Below are 20,184 nucleotides of genomic sequence, written 5' to 3'. Positions count from 1 at the left end.
CTAACATTCTATATTTAGAACGATTCCCTTTCGTTGCTTAAAATGTAACGGTCAAAGTTCAATTAGTAAAAATAAAGAGAGGGGAATCCAGATCACTGCTTCCCTTAATCCTTATTCCCGAGTCATGGTGAAATGTCATCGCTTCAATCCAGCAGGATTCTTCAAATAAAGCGGGAAAAAACCTGTTTTGATTGCGTTGGGTACATAGTACAGTGTTGCAGTTTATTTGCAAAATTTTGCACAAGCTCATGTGAACTAACTACACAAATAAACAAGTTTTTCCCTTAGTGTCAGTTTGCAGCACACAGATTGATTAAGTGTTATAATAGAACATGTGTTATTGCTCAGTTCAAAATCTTGCTACAACTAACTATCGTTCACCTTGAAGAATGTATAGGAAAGAACTATATTGTTCACCCCGTCCATTTTGGGGTCTGTCTCAAACTCAGGATCGATGTAGAAGAATACCTGAATTTTTTTTCATGCATAGTTATAGCAGTGTGCAGTATTAACAGTAGACAGTCGTACATACGTACACAATATTAAAGTGCAAACTGAACTTACTGGATGTCAATCTGCTCCCCAGGAAGAAGTGTTTGCTCCTCAAAGCAAAAACATTGTATCTTATTAAAGTAAATCGCAGCCTGTAGGATAGAGAAAATACTTGCAAACTCGAAAGAGCAGGAGTCAGGACTTCTCTTAGCTAATGCTAGCTCAGATTTATTTAGTTTAGCAACATAAATAGCCTGACAAGTGACAGGTCAGTCACATGAGTCCTTGATGGCTTAACACCAAAGCAGAGATTTTGCATTAAACGATTTCTGATCAACTTTTGATGTTTTCTCAGTTTTGCAATGTGGAGGCATGTTTCTGACATCTCGTTTGGACCTACTTTATACAATATGTTTCCACTAGTTTAGGCTACCACAAGCAAACTGGATATCCATGATAACCTCCCAATACCATTCCCATGCTTCTCCTGCAATTCTTGCTTCCCAGGACATGATACATGCTTTAGTGCCTGTTTCGATAGGGGGTATTTCAATGGAAAGTTTGGGATCTTAGTTCAAATTTGAACTAGACACAATACTGTCCAACGAAATACCACTAATAAAAACACCCCCTTAGGGTGAAAAGTTGTGCTCCATTACAAACAAGCTTCTTTAGCTTGATAAGGAATATTTCCACTAGTTTAGGCTAACACAAGCAAACTGGATATCCATGATAACCTCCCAACACCATTCCCATGCTTCTCCTGCAATTCTTGCTTCCCAGGACATGATACATGCTTTAGTGCCTGTTTCGATAGGGGGTATTTCAATGGAAAGTTTGGGATCTTAGTTCAAATTTGAACTAGACACAATACTGTCCAACGAAATACCACTAATAAAAACACCCCCTTAGGGTGAAAAGTTGTGCTCCATTACAAACAAGCTTCTTTAGCTTGATAAGGAATGTGGTCTTTTTCATATTGAAATTTTAGGCAAACAGGGATGTGCGACCAGATGGGAATCAAAACATTCCCTCACACGGCATGTAGACTGTGACTTTAGACCAAATTGAATGAGACAGATCATAGGTACCATTGAGCCATTTTAGATTAAGTATTCAAAACTCCTGCAGCCTGTATAACCTTCAAGGAAAGAAGGATGTATACCTAAACTCATATCCAGAAAACAGTACGGAGTTCGTTACATGCATTTTCAAACTAACTACAAAATGTCATGCTGTGCATTTTACACCCTTTATTACTCTCACGTACGAAAGTGGACTCTGAATTGTTCCATAGGAAAGGGCTCTTATGAAAGGAGAATATTACACCTATCATTTATTGGCAATAAACATGGAAAATATTGCCAGAAGAAATTATGCTACATTATTGAACAACCCACAGTGGTAATAAAATTGTTGCACTAAAGAGAACTATCTATTTCACAAAGATGACACCAACGATTTCTTTCAAAAAATGGCAAAACTGGACCAATGAGAATGTATTTAGCTTTGAAGAAGAAGCATCGGGGGCATGTGAATTGTGTTAATTGTAGTTAATGAAACACAGAAATTTCAGTTTCATACCTTCATGGGAGCAACATTGTATGTGCACACACCAGTAATTGGAGCTGAACTACGATTTTCAGCAGTATAAAATGCAAGAGCACTTTCACCAGGTTTAACCCTGACCTACGACAAATGGAATAGGTCCAGAATAAGTATACTAAGAAAGGGCTCAAAATTGTGCACCTTGAGTTCCAAAGGACTACCTCTCTCTGTGTAGGTATGAACTTCCATGGCATTCCATCAGCAACATCGGCATTAAATTGGACAATTATCTCTCTGTAAACAAAAAATGACTGCCTTGATTTTTAAAAGCATTAGAATAGGTCCAAGCACAAAGGCTGAAGACAACCATACTTGGTGCACAATATCATGGCAGGTAAAACAAAAATAACATTTTACTATGTAATTTATGAGAAAACCGAAATGTTCTACTCAAGCTCTGCAACAATTAGTGTACAGTTGTAGCATGATATAATGTAGGTATGCAGTGGCTGTCAAGGCTGTACATAGTTAACCTTTAATGCAACATGTTTCATAGATATTTCACCTAATCTAGCAACACATGCATCGTCATATAAGTGTCACATGCCGTGTGCCTAACTAGATGACCCTGGACCCAAGCAGCGTGGCCTCGCAGGAAGGCAGCAACAGCACCACAAGGGCAGGGATAGAAGAAGGGACTGGAAAGATAGATTGATATTCTTCTTGCTTGCCTCTCTAAGAGATGCTGGCTGCCTAATGTAAGGGATAGAGGCCACAACTCCTAACAAATTGCTATCAAACTGTGGCTTATCTACCTATCTTATCTAGATAATCCTATCTAATCAGCTCAATTGCTGCTGCTGCCGTCCCTGTTTGGTGCCACCCTGTGCATGGCCGCCCCTTTCTTGGCCCACTGTCATGAGCCCATGACATCACACCCCCCTCTTGGACTACATGTGGCGGCCACAGAAGTAGACCAAGAAGGCAAGAATGATGCGAGGTTGCAGTGCCGAGAGCCCCATGCCATGCCCGCCCTGTTCTGAATGATGTGAGGGCTGATCCTGGAAACCCATGGTTCTGTCTCTATTGTCAGACTGACGTCGCGGCACCATCCCTTTGCTGCTCCTGGATGTTTCTTGGCTTCCCCTGGAACTGCTGTTGTACGTGGAGTGAGGTGCTGTATTGCAGTTGTTCCAGTTATACCTTGCATCTCCTCTACTCCTCTTCCTTCCTCCCTTCTACACAGCTCGTCCTCGAGCTGGGGTGGAGGCCATGGCGACAGTCATTGGTAGCACCACAGTGACAAGCACAGGTGGGCAGTCCTCAATGGAATTATGACGACCCTTGACAACCCATCTACGCCTCCCGCAAGCTACAACCTTGTTGAAGCTGCCGCTGCCCCCCCCCCCCACCCATGCGTACACTAGAGCAGGGCATTGCACACCAGAGGTAGGATGGAGCAGTAGCACCTTGTCGACCAACCATGGCAAGGAGGCGCTTTGTTCTGGTGGTCGGTCCGGTGAAAGATGGTGAAGGAGAGACGTTTGTTGCATATCCGCTTATGGTTGAGTGGCACCGGATTTAGGCTGAGATGGAAAACGCAGCGGAGACGACTGATGCGCGACGCAGGCTGGACGCGCGGCTCCGGCGGGGCCGGCAGAGATCTGTGGCGGCACGGCGCACCATTGGTGAGGCAGGTCGCGACGAAAACCATGGCGCAACAGCTTGGTGTGGAGGTGACACCTGCAGCAGCCTTCTCAGTAGAAGCGGTCGAGAGGTGTTGGAGCGCGAACGCTGCTGTAGTCTTCCGCGGTGCGCCAGTTGTGGGATCCATGTCTGGGCCATAGGCCACTCGAGGAGGCTCGAGGTACGCGAGGGCGGCGGCTGACAGGACGACGCGAAGGGGCTTGACGACCTCGTTCGGGGAGCGCTGCAAGAGGTTTCGCCTTGCCTCACCATCTCCCTCACAATCGGGAACAGGCTCAAGAAGCAGCTCCCAAGTCGTGAAGATGCCGACCGAAGGTGATGGATCGTCAGCGGCATCGATCTAGTCGCCCAACGCAGAAGGCGAGCGTGAGTGGCAGGGATCCGATGCTCCGATGTGAGAGACGAGCGTTGGTGGAGTTTGAGGCGAACCGGAGAGGGAGCAGGTAGGGCTCGCGACGGGCGGCTCGCGAAGTCAGCCTTGTGTCACAGGGCCGCCGGCAACGAGCCATGGTGCAGCCAGTGCGCGAATTGCCGCGGGGTCTCCCGTGTCCCAACTCCTAGCTCCCTATTCCTCCAAGTGTAGTAGTGGAGTTGTTGGTGAAAATTTTGCCGGTGTGAGGACGAGATAGATGAGGCCACCAGCGAGGCAACAGCTGCACGTTGCAGTCTCTTCTCTTCTTCTCTCTCGTTGCACTAGGCCTCGAGCATCTCCAATCTAGCCTGCAGGATCCGCATCTCCTCCTCAAACTTGGGTGTTGTTGGAAAATCGAACTTCATGGGAGAAGCTATGGCTTGCCACGCCATGGTTTTCCTCGGTGGCGTCGCCCATGGGGATGACGATGGCGATGGCGAGAGCAACAAAGGTGTGACGAAATTGGCAACAGAAGCCATGGGAAGGGATCGATTGTCTCTGATGCCAAAGATTTCACATGCCGTGTGCCTAACTAGATGACCCTGGACCCAAGCAGTGCGGTCTTGTAGGAAGGCGGCAACCGCACCATAAGGGCAGGGATAGAAGAAGGGACTGGGAAGATAGATTGATATTCTTCTTGCTTGCCTCCCTAAGAGATGCCAGTTGCCTATTATAAGGGATAGGGGCCATAGCTCCTAACAAATTGCTAACAAATTGTGGCTTATGTAACTAACCTATCTTTTCTAGATAATCTTATCTAACCAGCTCAATTGCTGCTACTGCTGTCCTTGCCTGGTGCCACACTGTGCACGGCTGCCCCTTTCTTGGCCCACTGTCATGAGCCCATGACAATAAGCTTAATTTTTAACATGGAGGTATTTGAAATCATGAGCATTGGTAAGCAGACACTGGCACAAGGAACTCATACTCCCATCTTAGAGACAAGTAAATTAAAGTTTTATGCAACTCGCAGCTAGCCAGCAACATAAGGCACTATTTAGTGTTTAAACAAAACTAAGGCCCAGTTTCAACTTTCAGCTCACATTGCAGCAGGCTCATTGATAAGATATGATCAGCATAATAGAAGAATTACTACCCACTTACTGTGAGTTGATAAGATATGATCTCCCCTCAACCCCCAAACACACACACAACCAACACACCCTAGTGTAACACTCCCCACTTTTTACAGACCAGATTTGTGCCAAAAATTTTTATCGGATCCTTAGATCAATATGCATGTTCCAGTGAATGATAGTTTAATACTTCAGTGTTACTGTAAGAATAGGATCTAAACAATAAGCATAAACTTGGTATTTCCATGTTTAGCAAGGCTCACCTTGATGTTGTAGTTCCATCTTGAGCATGCCGTGAGATCTTCTCTTCCACACTTTGCAGAGCCAAAAAAAAGTTCAAGACCATTTCATGAATCAAGACTTAATATTATATCTTTTCAATGGGGTTATCTATTTATAGACCAAAGGCTTTTATTGAAAGCGTAACAAACGTAGCAAGGGATGATGCTGTCTATTTGTAAGGTGACTTCTGGTTTCTTTTCTGTAGGTTACATTCTGAACCGTTGGATCAAAGTCAGAATTAAATACGGATATATCTCACAGCTAATATAGTAGACAAGAAAAAATGACTCAACAAGAAAATGGGGGCAGCTTACAAGCAGCAGAACTGATTTTCATTTCCGATCATTTTCTTAAAAGTGCCAACTACCCTATTGCAACATTGTCTAATTATACCATGACAAGTGCTAGCCTTCAGCCAGAAACGAACTAGAAACAATAGTGTTGCTTGAAGGACATGCACGGACTCAACAAGCACATAGTGAGAAAGTGAGGAATTTTTTTTTTTTTAGGAAAATCGTGAATTTTCCATGCCCTTTGCCACCATTCTAGGATTTGCCACCTTTTCGTTTTCTTCGAGGATTTCCCACTGTGTTCGTGAAAATAGTCAAAATTTGTCAGTTCCCACAAGTTCAAAAATTTTAAATAAAAAGGGGATGCAAGTCCGTTATGCATCTTGGCTTGGACCGTTGTGCCATGGCCTGGCTAGCATCGAAAGCACTGTCAACTCCTGAACAGCAAGCATAAAAATTCGACGAAACCAATAGCACAGGTAGGAGCCCATCTGGCTACCAGCTGCCACCTTTCTGGCCAAGCCTCCTTGCACCACCTCCACCGAGCTCCTCCCAAATGGGCGACGCAACTCCAAGTTATCTAGGGGGTGGGTTCTGGGTCTGCGGTGGTGCAGCTCAGCTCAGTGGGTTCGCGGTGCTAGGCTGGGTTTGTTGTAGCACAAAAGCTCTCATTTGCACCTCTGCTCTATATCCCCTCCAGGTGCCTACTTGTTCTCTCAGATCAGAGAAATGAAGGACTCTCCATTCCGTGTTTTAATTTAAGAAAAGCGAAAATAGCATAATGCTTCGGAAGTGGCAATTGGCAAGTCCCTATTATTTTCATGAACACAACGACAAAGGAATGACATAATCCACAATTTCCCCCTTCTCCACAGGATACTAATGTCAGCCGGAAAGACTAAAAACAGATGATCACTTCAGGTACTGGACGCGAACTGGAGAGAGAGTATTTTGAGCTACTTACTAGCGCTTCATTTTCTGTTCACTTACATAACCAAAGGAAAGGCAGGGCTTGGTCTTCAGCCCCTGCATGCGCGCGCCACGACCGCTTCTTGTGCGCCATCCCGCACACGGATCGTGCCGCGCGCCACGGCCGCAGCGTGAACGCGCACGCTTCTGGCCACGACGCGCCCAGTGCGGGTAGGCCGCAGCCGGGCTCTGCTATGTCGAAACAGAAACGAGGAAGAACAAAACAAAGACCATAAACGTGTACATGAGCTGGACACAAGTTTACTAGATTACTAATATTTCACCCCCTAAACTTGATGTTCCTTGCCGACCTTCGTGACTCCAAGTTGGCCACGCAGTTCGTGTCGCGCCCAAGTGGTTTCGTCAGAACGTCAGCAAGCTGCCTCTCAGTGCAGACATGCTCAACGTCCATCTTCCCATCTCCGATGCATTCACGGATGAAATGAAATCGGGTGTCTATGTGCTTACTTCTATCATGAAAAACGGGATTCTTACTGAGAGCGATTGCCGATTGGCTGTCCATCTTCAGAGTGAACTTCTTGCGCTCCTCACTCCGCAGATTTGAGAGAAGCTGTGCCAACCAGATGCCTTGGCACGCTGCCGTTGTTGCTGCAATATACTCCGCCTCGCATGATGACAAAGCGACTACCTTCTGCTTCTGCGATTGCCAGCTCACCGGACAGGATCCGAGGAAGAAGAGTACCCCGGTTGTGCTCTTGCGGGTGTCGATGTCACCGGCCATGTCAGTGCCGCTGTACCCGAGCAGCTTCACGTCCCCCTCCGATCTCCTGTAGTGGCAGCCAAGATCAAGTGTTCCCGCAATGTAGCGAAGGATTTGCTTGACCGCGCCCAGGTGTTCCGTTGTGGGTTGCTCCATGAATCGACTGACGTAGCCTACGGCAAACACGATGTCGGGTCTGGTATGCACTAGGTACCTGAGAGACCCGACGAGCCCTCTGTACTCCGTGGCGTCGACAGGTGGGGACGAGCTCACCTTGCTCAGCTTGAGCCTTGGCTCCATGGGCGTGTGACTGGGGTTGCAGCCAGTCATCTCGGCCCGGTCGAGGATCTTGCATGCGTACGCCGCCTGGCTGAGGGTGATACAGTTGCCCTTCTGCTCCACTTCTATTCCAAGGTAGAAACTGAGCAAGCCAAGGTCGCTCATGTTGAACTGAGATTGCATCTCCTGCTTGAATTTGTCAATCTCGGTGGGGTTGTTCCCGGTGATGACAAGATCATTGACGTAGACTCCCACCAAGAGACGAGACGCGCCAAGGCCACGCGTGTACACAACGTGTTCGGACGCGCTGTGTTGGAAGCCGAGCTCCTGCATCGTCCGATCCAGCTTGGCGTTCCAGGCTCTTGGCGCTTGGCGCAACCCATATAGTGCCTTGTCCAGGCGCAGAACCTTGTCTTCCTGACCGTTGACGATGAAGCCGGGCGGCTAGGTGACGTAGACTTCCTCCCGCAGCTCCCCATTGAGAAATACCGATTTCACGTCCATATGGTGCACAATCCACCCCTCTTGAGTGGCGAGAGCGAGCAACAGCCTCACCAATTCAAGGCGAGCCACTGGGGAGAACACCTCGTCGTAGTCCACCCCCGGCTGCTGGACGTACCCCTTCGCAACGAGCCTTGCCTTGTGCTTTACAACCTCACCATCGGTGTTCTTCTTCACCTTGTACACCCACTTTAGCCCGATCGGACGATAGCCGGCCAGCAAGGTCACAAGGCGCCAAGTACCGTTGCTCTCGATGGAGTCCATTTCCTCGATCATGGCACGACGCCACGCCTGGTGTCGTTCTGCTTCAGCAAATGAGCCGGTCTCTTCTCCGATCTGCAGATACAACTCAGCCTCCAGGTTCCGCGGTGCCAGCCTAGGTGGCGAGGCAGGTCCGATGACGTCTTCAATCGCGCGGTACCAAGGTGTGATGTCATCATTGTCGGCATCGAGGAACTCGCTGGCGTTTGGCGGTGGCGAGATGAACGCGGGTCGATGCGAAGACGTTGGACTTGGTGCAGGGGCCGGCGACGGAGATGCAGTTGCAGAGGTAGTCTCAGGGCTAGCCTCTGCCCCTTGGGTGAAGGGATGGAACTCAGTGCCCGAGTTCTCCATCGGTTCCTCCTCTAGGCGCTCGACGTTGAACTTGGTGTCGACTGACCCGGCCGACTGCTCCTTGGCCCAGTCCCACGACACATGTTCATCGAACACGACGTCGCGGGATATAAGCGCTCGGCGGGCAGCCGGGTCGTAGAAGCGCCACGCCTTGGTGCCGGGCTCGTACCTGATGAAGACCGTTGACATCCCTCTGTCGTCTAGCTTCTTGAGGTGTGCCTTGGGGTTCTTGACGTAGGCCACACAGCCGAACGCGCGCAGGAAGTGCACGTCTGGCTTTCGCCTGTGCCAGGCTTCGAAAGGTGTCATGTCGTCGACACCTTTCGTGAGCGTGCGGTTCAGCAGAAAGACTGCGGTTGTCATCGCCTCGCCCCAGAACATGGCCGGCAAGTTGCGCCCCTTCAGCAGGCTCCGCGCCATGGTCACCACCAACTGGTTCCTCTGTTCGACCACCCCATTTTGCTGCGGGGCGTACGGGGCCTTGTGCTGCCGCTGGATGCCGTGCTCCGCGCAGTACTCCTCGAACGCCACCGAGGTGAACTCCCCTCCATGATCGGTGCGCAACACACATAGACGACGCCCCGACTCCACCTCCACCTTAGCTTGGAACTGACGCACTGCCGCTAGCGCGTCACTCTTGGCTGCAAGGAGTGAGAGCCACATGTACCTGCTCCGATCGTCGACTAGGAGCAGGAAGAAGCGCTTGGGTCCGCAGAGGTCTCCATGTACGAGGTCCAAGAGACCCTCTGCTCGCCGCTTCGCCTGTGCTGGGAACGGACGCCGCTTGAGTTTGTTGGTGACGCAGTCCGCGCACAGCTGATGGACGTGTTCCACCTCTGGGAGACCCCGCACCATCTCCTGCCGGGAGAGCTTGCGCAGGGCGTCGAAATGGAGATGCTCGTAGCGCTCGTGCCAGAGCCAGGCGCTATCGTCGCGGCGTGCAGCCAGGCAGAGGGGACGGGCCACCGAGACTCGCAGCATGTACAGCCGATTTGATGACCGCCGCACACGCGCGAGCAAAACGACTCCTTTCATCACGGACCCGAAGCACGCCCTCCTTGATGTGGACATCGCAGCCTCCCTCGTCGAGTTGACCGAGGTTGACGATGTTGGAGGTAAGCCTCGGGATGAAGTACACCCCCGTGAGGGGAGTGTGTTCGCCGGTATTACCCTGGAACACGACGGTGCAGGTGCCCTCGATGGTGACCTCAGATCCGTCTCCGAATTTGACGGACCCGCAGATCTGCGTGTCGAGGTTGAGGAAGGCGCCACGGCACCCTGACATGTGGTTTGTGGCGCCACTGTCCAGGTACCACAGCCCCTCATCGCGGCTCCCCTCTGCATCCAGCTGCGCGAAGACTTTTGCTTCAACAAGGCGGAGCGGCAAGCGGGGCGCCGGCGGTGGGACAGCAGAACGTGGGGGCAGCGGTGGCGCGTTGGGGAAGACCGACGCGTGAGCCATCAGTAGAGTAGGCTCTGAGTCCTCTTCACCCTACGCAATGTGGGCCTCGACCCGTTTCGGCCTGCTTCGATAGTCCTTGGCCCAGTGGCCCATTTTACCGCAATTCTTGCAGCGGTTCGCCGAGCGCCCCTGGGCTGGGCCTCCAGCGGACAGCACTTTGCCATCGCGGCTACTGTTGGTGCGGCCGCCACTGCCGCGGCCACGCCCTCGCCCGCCGCGCTTCTTGCCAGTGCCGCTGCTACCGCCCTTCTCGCCATCGGCCTCACGCAGCTGCAGCTTGGCCATCCACTCTTCCTCCGTGAGAAGGAGGCGTCCCTGGTGGTCGACCGTTGGTGGCAGCTTGCGACGCTGCTCCACGGCACGGAGGCGCCCGGTCACCTCTTCGATGGTGATCGAGTCCAGGTCGAGGAGAGTTTCGATGGAGATCGCTACCTGCGAGAGATGCTCGGGGACGACCTGCAACATCTTCCTCACAACTTCCGCGTCGGTGATGTTGTCACCGTGGATTCGAGGATTGTTGGCGAGGCTGGTGATGCGGATGGAGAAGTCCTCCGCGGTCTCGCCTTCCTTCCATGCCAGCGCGGCGAACTCACGACGGAGCTGCTGGGCGTTGGATTCGCGTACCCGCTGGACGTCGACGCGGATCGTTTTCATCACCTCCCACGCAACTTGCGCCGTGCGCTTCCCACGGAGAGTGCTCAGCATCTCCGGTGGCACGGAGCGCAGGATGGCCGCCATCGCCAGGCGGTCGTCGCGGTACTCGATGATGTCACCCTCCTCTGGCTCGATCGCGTGCCAGATGCCCTGCGCCTCCATATTGACCTGCATCAACATCGCCCATTCCTGATAGTTGGTGCGAGTGAGCGTCGAGTACTGGACGGAGGCGCCGGTCTCCTTGATTGTGCGCTGAATGATCACTTCAGGCACACGTCGACCACGGCGCGGCATGGGCGAGAGCGAGGGGCGACAACGGCGTGGCGGTGTGGATGATCTCCCACCGCGCGGCTCCGATCTCCCGGACATCAGGTCCTGTTGAACGCTTAGCTCTGAGGCCAAATGTCAGCGGGAAAGACTAAAAATACTCTCTCTCCAGTTCGCGTCCAGTACCTGAAGTGATCATCTGTTTTTAGTCTTTCCGGCTGACAACTCAACCTTCTAATAAGAAAATTCTAACAACTCAAGCGAAATCCCTATTCCTCCTCGTAAACCATACGAAAGAGAAGCAAATGGTTGAACTGTCAGAGAAACGGCCATGGTAACTATGAACTCGATAATATAGCCTTGAAATGGCACCTATTTCCACAAGCAGCATAGCAGACAATATGCCTTTCGAACTATAAACCTACCAGTAATGAAGCCGAGCAATTAGCATAGACCAAATCAAGAACCTATTTCTAATATCCGCACAATGAGCATCGTACATCTCCATCCGCAACACCGGGATCAAAACCAAATCGAATGGCGAGGGTGAGGAGGAAGGAGGGGAGGCAGACCTTGCGGTGCTGGACGGTGCCGCCGTATCCAGTGGCTTGGCAGAAGCGGTGGTAGAGCGGGACGGCGGCGTAGGAGGCGCCGACCATCGCGATCGCCACGCCGAGCAGATACCCCAGCGTCCGCCTCGAGCTCCTCTCCCGGCCCGCCGCAGCGGCGGCAGAGGAGGACGACGAAGAGGCGAGCCCGCGGCAGAGGAAGGCAACGTCGGCAACGGAGCATCGCGGCGGGAGCGGTGATGTCGTCGCCGCGTTGCGCTCTCTCTCTCTCTCTCTCTCTCTTCGGCGCGATTAGAGCTTGTGTGGTATAATTTTCTCTGATCTAAATTCTTTTCGAGAAGTAATTTTATAAAAAAGTAATTCTATATTTGAAAAAGTAATTCTACGTTTGAAAGGGATTCTATAGTAATTTTTAAAATAAAATATATGAAGAGAGTGCTTTTGTACGGGAAGCAAATTAGGAAAAAATGCTTTTTAGCTTCCCAACTTCTAGTTCATTTTAGAGAATCACTTGTACAGATTTCACTCAAAAAGCTAAAAGCTAAAAACTACTATTTAACAAAACTTTCCTGATTTCAGTCGAGAAGCTGCTCCAAAAATTCTATCAAACAGATCTAGAACTAAATCGGATTTCTCACCAACGGACTCTTTTGGATGGACCAGGATCGACAGTGCAGAGATATTCACGAATTTCTTCTTTTTATATTTTAATTTTCAAATTTAATAATTTTAGATGTCCATTTAAAAACAAATACAATTTTTTTTATTTCTATAGTTATTATTTTTCAAACGGTTAGCTAAGTTGCTAAATTTGAAAAATTACAATTAAAAATTCAATATTCGTGGCTATAAAAACTACTCCAGCTCCTTCGGACACATTAGGCTGAGCCACGAGAGGAAATTGCCAGCACAATACACTCCTTCCCATGCTTTTCAACCCGACATCTCTCACAAAAGCTTAACCTATTGCCCTCTTTCAAGAAGTGAGGTAATTTAGGAAATTTGCAATACTTGCTTTGTGCCAGCCAAATAATTTTTCAATGACTTGCAATGAAATCCCGTGTGCCAATCGGCTCAGTCGTGAGAATTTGTGTTGATCGGCTAGGATTAACAAATTATGGCATCTATAAATGTTCATGGCATAGGCTGGAATTTTTTCCATTGTCCCAGAAAAGAAGGATGATCATGAAATGAGCTGGTAGTCTGATACAATGTGCCGGGACTGCCAAGAAAGCATATTTTCAGGTCTCCTATTTCGGGGTTGATCTATAGTTCGCATGCCTGCGAGAATATTTATTAGTCATATTCTTATTTCTCAAATGGAAACATTCATGGTTGATTAAAATGTTCATAGCATGAAATTCATCACGCTGAAGAGTTTACTAAAATATTTGTACATAAAAATATTTCTTGTTTTGTTTAACACATTTGTGGTTTGTGCAGAAAACTCAACTCATGGTGACAAGGTGTTCTAAATTACTCAGAAGTCATTTGATAAAGTAGAAATAAGTAAATTTATTGTTACATAATATGGTAAACAACACAAAGCGGATTTTGACTATTAAACAGTTGCCTGGCTTCTCTAATTTTTTACATCCATTTCAATCATTAGATCCAAATCCAATCGCTTCATTCTCTCCTCATCTCATATGTATATTTCAATATCCATCACAAACCGTGGCGGATCCAGCCCATGTTAGGGTGGGGTGCTGGGCTTTTTGCTCTTAAGCTTTTTGGGTTGGGCCCGTGCTATGTGAGAGGGATTTTTTAGATTTTTTCTGGATTTTCTCCTTTATTCCTCCTGGGCTTCGTGGGCTGGGCCCGTGCTGTAGCCCTCCCCCCAGCACGGGCTCTGGATCTACCCCTGATCACAAACCCTAATCTCCCACATTCCCTCGGCCGCCTCCTCCTTTCTCAACCCTCCTGCCGCCTCACTAGCGGCGAGCCATGTCTACTACTGCTTTCCTCTTTCTTCTATGCCTCTGACGCTGGCCTACCCTTCATCCATCGTCCCTACGGCACCCCCCCCCCCGTTAATTGAGCCTCCTTTCTATTGATTTGTCGTCATTGGATCCTCTCTCATCGCCTCCCATCGCACCTAATATCATCATCCTCAAAATCGTCGTCGTTGATATACCTGTCGAACATTTCCTTACAACAGTTGAGACAACATCGTACTCGCCTTTACGCCATCGCCAACACAACCCACCACACCACCTATCCCTTCCTTTTGAATCTGGTTGGGAGCTATGAGCCCCAATCCCTATTTTGAACACCGACCACCCCCTCCCCCCACCCGACCTTGATTTGGCAATGTCACGGTGGTAGCGACAATGTAGTAAAGAAAATCATCAAACATGGATTGAGGTAAGGAAAATCATCAAACACTTTTTAGAATTAGTCTTCTATAATTTTTGGTCATCTGGATTTCAGGGGAAAAAACGAACTCAATGAGCTAGTAATATCTAGATAGTGATCCTTTTTAAAATCTACGGTAAAAGTTTGTGTATGCTAGGGCATAAATCGGGGGACAAAGATGCAGATTCATTGCCATGCCCACTGCAAAAACATCTACATCAGTTTATCTCCATCCTCGGGTACATAACCTCCGCAGGCTAATGGGCCATAAACATAAATGTCCCTAGTCCCTAGTTTTGAGTCGAAGCAGGTGAGGAGTGCCATGGAGTTCACCGGTTTAGGTCTGGCCTGACCCGGGGTGTGGCGCGGCTATAGCCACGATCCATGCAGTTTTTTGTCAATGCACTTGTAGTTCCAGGTGTGGTCATGGACCAATCTGAGCTGTAGCGGTGGTTCTACGAGTCAGCATGAGGCGGTGTATGGCGAGGACAGTAGGGGAAGCCAGTAGAAAGACCTAAGAGTAGCCCGGGCTTCTATCAGTTGCCGCGCCAATCCATTCCAAAGTTTGGTTACCATCCTAGACACGTGTTCTTCAAGGACACGTGTTGGGAGGAAAAACTGAGAGAAGCATTCAAGTTGTTTGACAAGGATCAGAATGGCTATATATCTGCAGCTAACGTAAACCCCTTGTTTCTGCATGCTCCTATCCATTTGATCACTCTACTCTCGACTACTCTCTCTGTTTCGCAGTAATTGTCCGGCCCGCATAGGTATGAGGCATAATAGTTGAGTAGTATTTAGTAGAAGTGGATCAAACCTGCACCCATTAGATAGATCACTTGTATGTCTATCTAATAAGATCAAGAATGGTCCAATTTCATTATGTTTACTTAGCTTTTGTGCCTCCTAAGTATTTGTGCTGGACAAACATTGTGAAATAGATGCAGTATTTTATTTAGAGGAACATCTACTCAACCGTTAAGAAAAAGATCCACGCCAAACGGCTCTGCATCAGACACAACGAAATAATACAGGAATGTACACCAACATGGGAGAACTATCAAATCTCAGCATCAACAAATCCAGTTGGTAGATGCTACTTACCATATACCCCTATCTTCCTGAAAACTTCGGATGGGTGAAGCCCAGGTGACTTAGGTCCTGTTTGTTTCAGATTGTAAAAGCTGGATTGTGATTAAAATCCAAAAGCTGAAACAAACAGCTGGATTGTAAAAGCTGAATTGTGATCATAATCTAAAAGCTGAAACAAACAGCTTGTTGAAAAAGCTGGGTGTTGAATTGTAACAATCCAGCAATCTGTCTTCTACCAGATTATAACAATCCACAATCTAGCTTTTACAATTCAGATTTTACAATCCAACTTCTTACAATCCACAATCTACAAGCTACTTTTCACAATCTTCAGCTCAAACAAACAGACCCTTAGAAAACAAAAACTAGGCTCGTCAGCTGCTAACAAGAGCAACCACACTGCATGTTAGTTAGTCTGACACTACAGCATCAGGTGCTACAACATGGTGCTTCTTCTACTTATTTGCCCAGCATCTTTCGCTTGAACTCCTCATAGCTCACAATGCCGTCACCATCCGTGTCCGCCTCCCGTATCATCTTCTCGACTTCCTCATCAGCCAGTTTCTCTCCGAGGTTCGCCATCACGTGACGCGGCCGCAGAGTTAGACACCAGGGTTTTAACGAAATGATAGCTGATGCCAAGAGTTCATCGTTTTGAAGTCTTGAGTAGATGTTCCTCTAAAAAAGGAATCTAGAGTAGACTGATCAGAACGATAAGAACAAGAAGAAATGAGGGGTTCACCTCAGCTGCTGAAATATAGCCATTTTAATCTGTGTCATCTAGCTTGAATGCCTCTCTCAGTTCTTCCTCCGAATCAGTGTCCTTCAAGACCATAAATCAGGTGAATTAGTAAAAAACAAGCACAGAACAAACATAAACAGTATTATGTATAGCTAAGAGTGCAGAAAGATATATGGTTAACTCAAACTTCTTCTAGTGTTACGTGGAACCAAGATCATATCTGAGGCCACTATTGACACTGAAATCAATACTGTACTTTCAGTACCAGTGTATGCTTCAATCTTTATCAAGAAACTTCAATGGCTCATAACTTACTATTGACATAGGAATTCTAGAAAGAGCACGCAGGCTGTTATGCATAAAGCGCATTACATTAGCATGATATCTGATTTACATACATTCAATCCTAATAAAAAAACTCTAGTATGCTTTTAAGAAGTTTCTTTTTCATTGTCACGTCGCTTCCCCTATTCGCGCTAGATTCAATTTCACAACACAACCAGCATTAGCATGTTTCACTTAAAGCAAACCAAAGTAATGGGTGCAGGGCATGTTTGCTATGATTGTTGTATCAGTTGGCACAGATAGCTAGATTGTTCAATTGCCACTGATCATCTGTGTGCATAAATCGCACCTTATGCTGCGGTGCACTACAAAGACAAAAACACATCCTATGCAAATTTCAGTACATTCAAAGACTACAATAGGCCATTATTGATCCAATACAGATCAGTTTGTTGCCAAAAAGAAAAACTCATTACCAAGCATACGACCGATATGACAGTAGTATCTGCTAGCTCTTTATCCAGATGTAAATAAATTCAGATTAGCTACTTAGAACAAAGGTGAAAAGGTAATAGATGAACTTTCACAACAGCATACGAATACAGATTTGATACTACATGTGCCATATATTGAACTAGAGTAAATCAATTCGCATATAAGGATCGTGTTGGATTATTAACTCAGTGGTATAAGACCATCTCCAATCATATTCCTTTCATTTCGTTCCCCTCTTTATTCCTATTCCCTTTATTTTCTCTTATCTCCAACAACTTCCCTTCAAAGGGATTCGTGAAGGGAAAGTAGAGAGAATCCCGTTCTAAAAGGAATGACCTTAGGAATACTTTCGTGATGAAAACCATGAAAGGAAACCGTTGGAGTGCTAAAGGGAACGCAAATCCCTTCATGAAGGGAATTTGGTCCCTGACGGAAATCACTTGGAGATGTTCTAAGGGAGACTTAGTGGCGAGAGGTTCAAAAATAATGTAGGGAACAGTAAAGCAGTTATCTGAATTTGTCATAGAAATATCACTTGCCAAACACTGAATTGAAATGCTCAGTTTCATTCCAAGGATTTAACATGCAAGTGTGCAGTGTGCACTGCGTTCTTTCATAAGAGAAACAACTTCTTCTCAATAGAGGGAAGTACTGTGTGCAAACCAGCTATGTTTGACATTAAACCAAATACTCTGTAACTGACAACATAAAAATGATCCCTAACCCCTGATTTCATAACACAGTATGGAAATTATATGAATCAGACTAAACTAAATTTAAATGTACAATCACTCTGTACTATGGAAACATTGCAACTAAGGGGCATTACTCTTGAGAGGAATATCTCGTAGCCTTGTCAAGGTTTGATTATGCTAGGAAACATATACACCATAAGTTCGAAGTACAACATGAACTATAGAACATCAGGCACCCCTAGGATAATATAAGAAAAAAGGACATGGCATACTTTTCATTTGTGTGCCATCAAGTTCAAGAATTCAGGAAATCCAATGGTTCCGTTTCCATTAGCATCAACCACCTTGATCATATCCTGCAGTTCAGATTCAGTGAGGTTCTGACCCAAGGAGCCGATCACAGTTCCCAGTTCATTGCTGGTGATGCAGCCTGCATACATGAAAGTTCAAAGTAACATTAGATCTTCTCGGTGAGTCCATTTTGCTGAAACATCTGTTAAGGAACAAAAACGTAAGCCATATATTGCCCAAGCTTGGTAGCACACAATCAATACCATGAAAGTGGGAGTCACTGTGCTGTGTAGATTTCATTACATTTCCCCTCGATTCTGAAAAATGATTACTGTTAGCGTGCACGATTCCTATGGAGCTCAACAGTCCGCAAGTCCTCAAGACCTATTCTTCCTCAGCCCCCAAGACTTGTATAAATATGTGTACAGTCTCAATGAATACAACAACAATCCTATACTTCACTCTTTCATGGTATCAACAACAATCCTATACTTCACCCATTCTGGAGTTCATCTCTCGCCTTCATGAGTTCCGGCGAAGCCACTTCTGCTGCCTCCTCCACGGCTCCTGCGCCTGTCCTTGAATCCTCCACACTGATGGCGTCACCATCCTCTTCTTCCAATTCCCAGTCCCTCCTCTCTCAGGCAATCCACACCATCAACATCAAATCGCTGTTGCCTTTTACTCTTGATACACAGGCCAACAATTACTACCGCTGGCGCACTCTTTCTCATCGTTCTCAGACGCTATGCGCTTCAGTCCCATGTCTTCGATGTTGATCCTCGCCATGAAGATCACGATTGGGTTCGCGAGAACCTCACTGTTCTGATGTGGATTTACGCTACTATCTCGAGGAGCTCTTGGACTTGGTTATGCATCAATCAGCCACAACCTTTGGCATCTGGTCCCATCTCCAATCCATCTTCTCCGGCAGAAAACCAAGCCGTGCCATTCATCTGGAGGCTGAACTCTATGGCCTTCGCCAGGGTGATATCTCCATCGCCGCGTACCGCCACAAGCTCCAATCGCTTGCCACAGCTCTCGCTGACTGTGATCAGCCGGTGTATGATCGTGCCCTAGTGCATCTACTCATCCGTGGTCTGAACCCAAAATTTCAAGTGCTTCAGCAGCTCTTGCTCGCACACACTCCCAACCTTCCCCACCTTCTAGCAAGCCTGTGACCACTTCACTATTGAAGAGCTTTCTCAGGCCAACTCCTCCTCCACCACGTCTGACACCACTCTGGTCTCCACCGGTGCCACCCAGAACTCATCGCACTCCACCACGCCCCGTTCTGACCACTCAGGCTTTGCCTCTGATCGCTGTCGTGTGCGTCGTGGACATGGACACGACCGTGGTGGTCGTGCCAATTCCACCAACTCCAACAATGTTGGTCGCGGCACGCAGCAACCCTCGATGCCCTACTACAACACTGGCTATACATTATGGGGGCCGCCTCCTGGCATCTTCTGGCGCGCGCCTTGGACGGGCATCACTGGCCCTGGTATCCTTGGTACTCGACCACCTGCATCGATGCCACCGCAAGCCTATCCCGCACTGCAACATGCCACGTATGCCCCTCCTTCCGACGTTGTTCCGTCATGGGATGTTAATGGCCTTGTCCAAGCTCTTCAGGCCATCTCGCTTAGCCAACCAACCCACGACGGTGAATTGTACATGGACACTGGGGCTGCCTCGCACATGACTGGTGATTGTGGTAATCTTACCTCTTATAGCCAATCTTTCCCCTCTCATTCATCTCACATTATGGTTGAATGGTACTTCTTGTCGGATTTCTCGAGTTGGGAAAGTTTTTGGAGTCGATTTTTCTGAGTTTTTTAGTTTTTCTTGATGCTTGATTGCATAACCTTCTTCTAAACTTTGGGATGTGACATAAGAGGCTAGGGTACATGAGTTTTGATTTGCTCTCGCATTTGAGTGCCCTTGGCTTGATTTGAGGATTGCCCAAGCTCACATTTGAGAAGAACCTTGTTTGTACTCCTTGTCAGTATGATAAGATAGTTGCCATCTCTCACCCACTAGTTAATCTGGTGATGACTGAACGACCGGGAGAACTTCTTTATATGGACACTATTGGTCCTTCTTGAGTTCGTTCGACGGGTGGAAAGTGGTATGTACTTATCATTGTTGATGACCACTCTCGCTACTCTTTGGTGTTCTTTCTTGTGAGTAAGGATGATGTATTTTCACACTTTTAGAGCTTAGCTTTGAGATTGATCAAGGAACTCCCTAGTGTATTGAAAGTAATTCATAGTGATAATGATATCGAGTTCAAGAACTATCCCTTTAATGCTTTCTGTCTTGAACATGACATTGAGCATCAATTTTTTGCCCCGTGTGTTCCTCGGCAGAATTACGTGG

At 47.6% G+C, this 20,184-nt stretch overlaps 1 protein-coding gene and 1 pseudogene across 1 annotated transcript; both read right to left on the bottom strand.

Annotated features, from left to right (window-relative positions):
- Nucleotides 1-166: 166 nt before the first annotated feature.
- On the bottom strand, nt 167-12,071 carry LOC133915575 (cytochrome c oxidase assembly protein COX11, mitochondrial-like). Its single transcript, XM_062358787.1, has 6 exons — nt 11,848-12,071; nt 5,499-5,549; nt 2,262-2,351; nt 2,077-2,181; nt 565-644; nt 167-468 (listed from the first exon to the last, which is right to left on the bottom strand). The coding sequence occupies exons 1-6, from the start codon at nt 11,932-11,934 to the stop codon at nt 414-416; spliced, it is 468 nt and encodes a 155-aa protein (XP_062214771.1). The 5' UTR covers nt 11,935-12,071; the 3' UTR covers nt 167-413.
- Nucleotides 12,072-15,753: 3,682 nt separating this feature from the next.
- LOC133914574 (calmodulin-2/4-like) lies at nt 15,754-18,591 on the bottom strand (annotated as a pseudogene).
- Between the last annotated feature and the right edge of the window lie 1,593 nt (nt 18,592-20,184).

This window comes from Phragmites australis, chromosome 4 (assembly GCF_958298935.1).
Source record: "Phragmites australis chromosome 4, lpPhrAust1.1, whole genome shotgun sequence".
NCBI classification, from domain to species: domain Eukaryota; kingdom Viridiplantae; phylum Streptophyta; class Magnoliopsida; order Poales; family Poaceae; genus Phragmites; species Phragmites australis.
The sequence above is the reverse complement of the archived record's forward strand: the minus strand, read 5'-3'. Positions and strand labels throughout refer to the sequence as shown.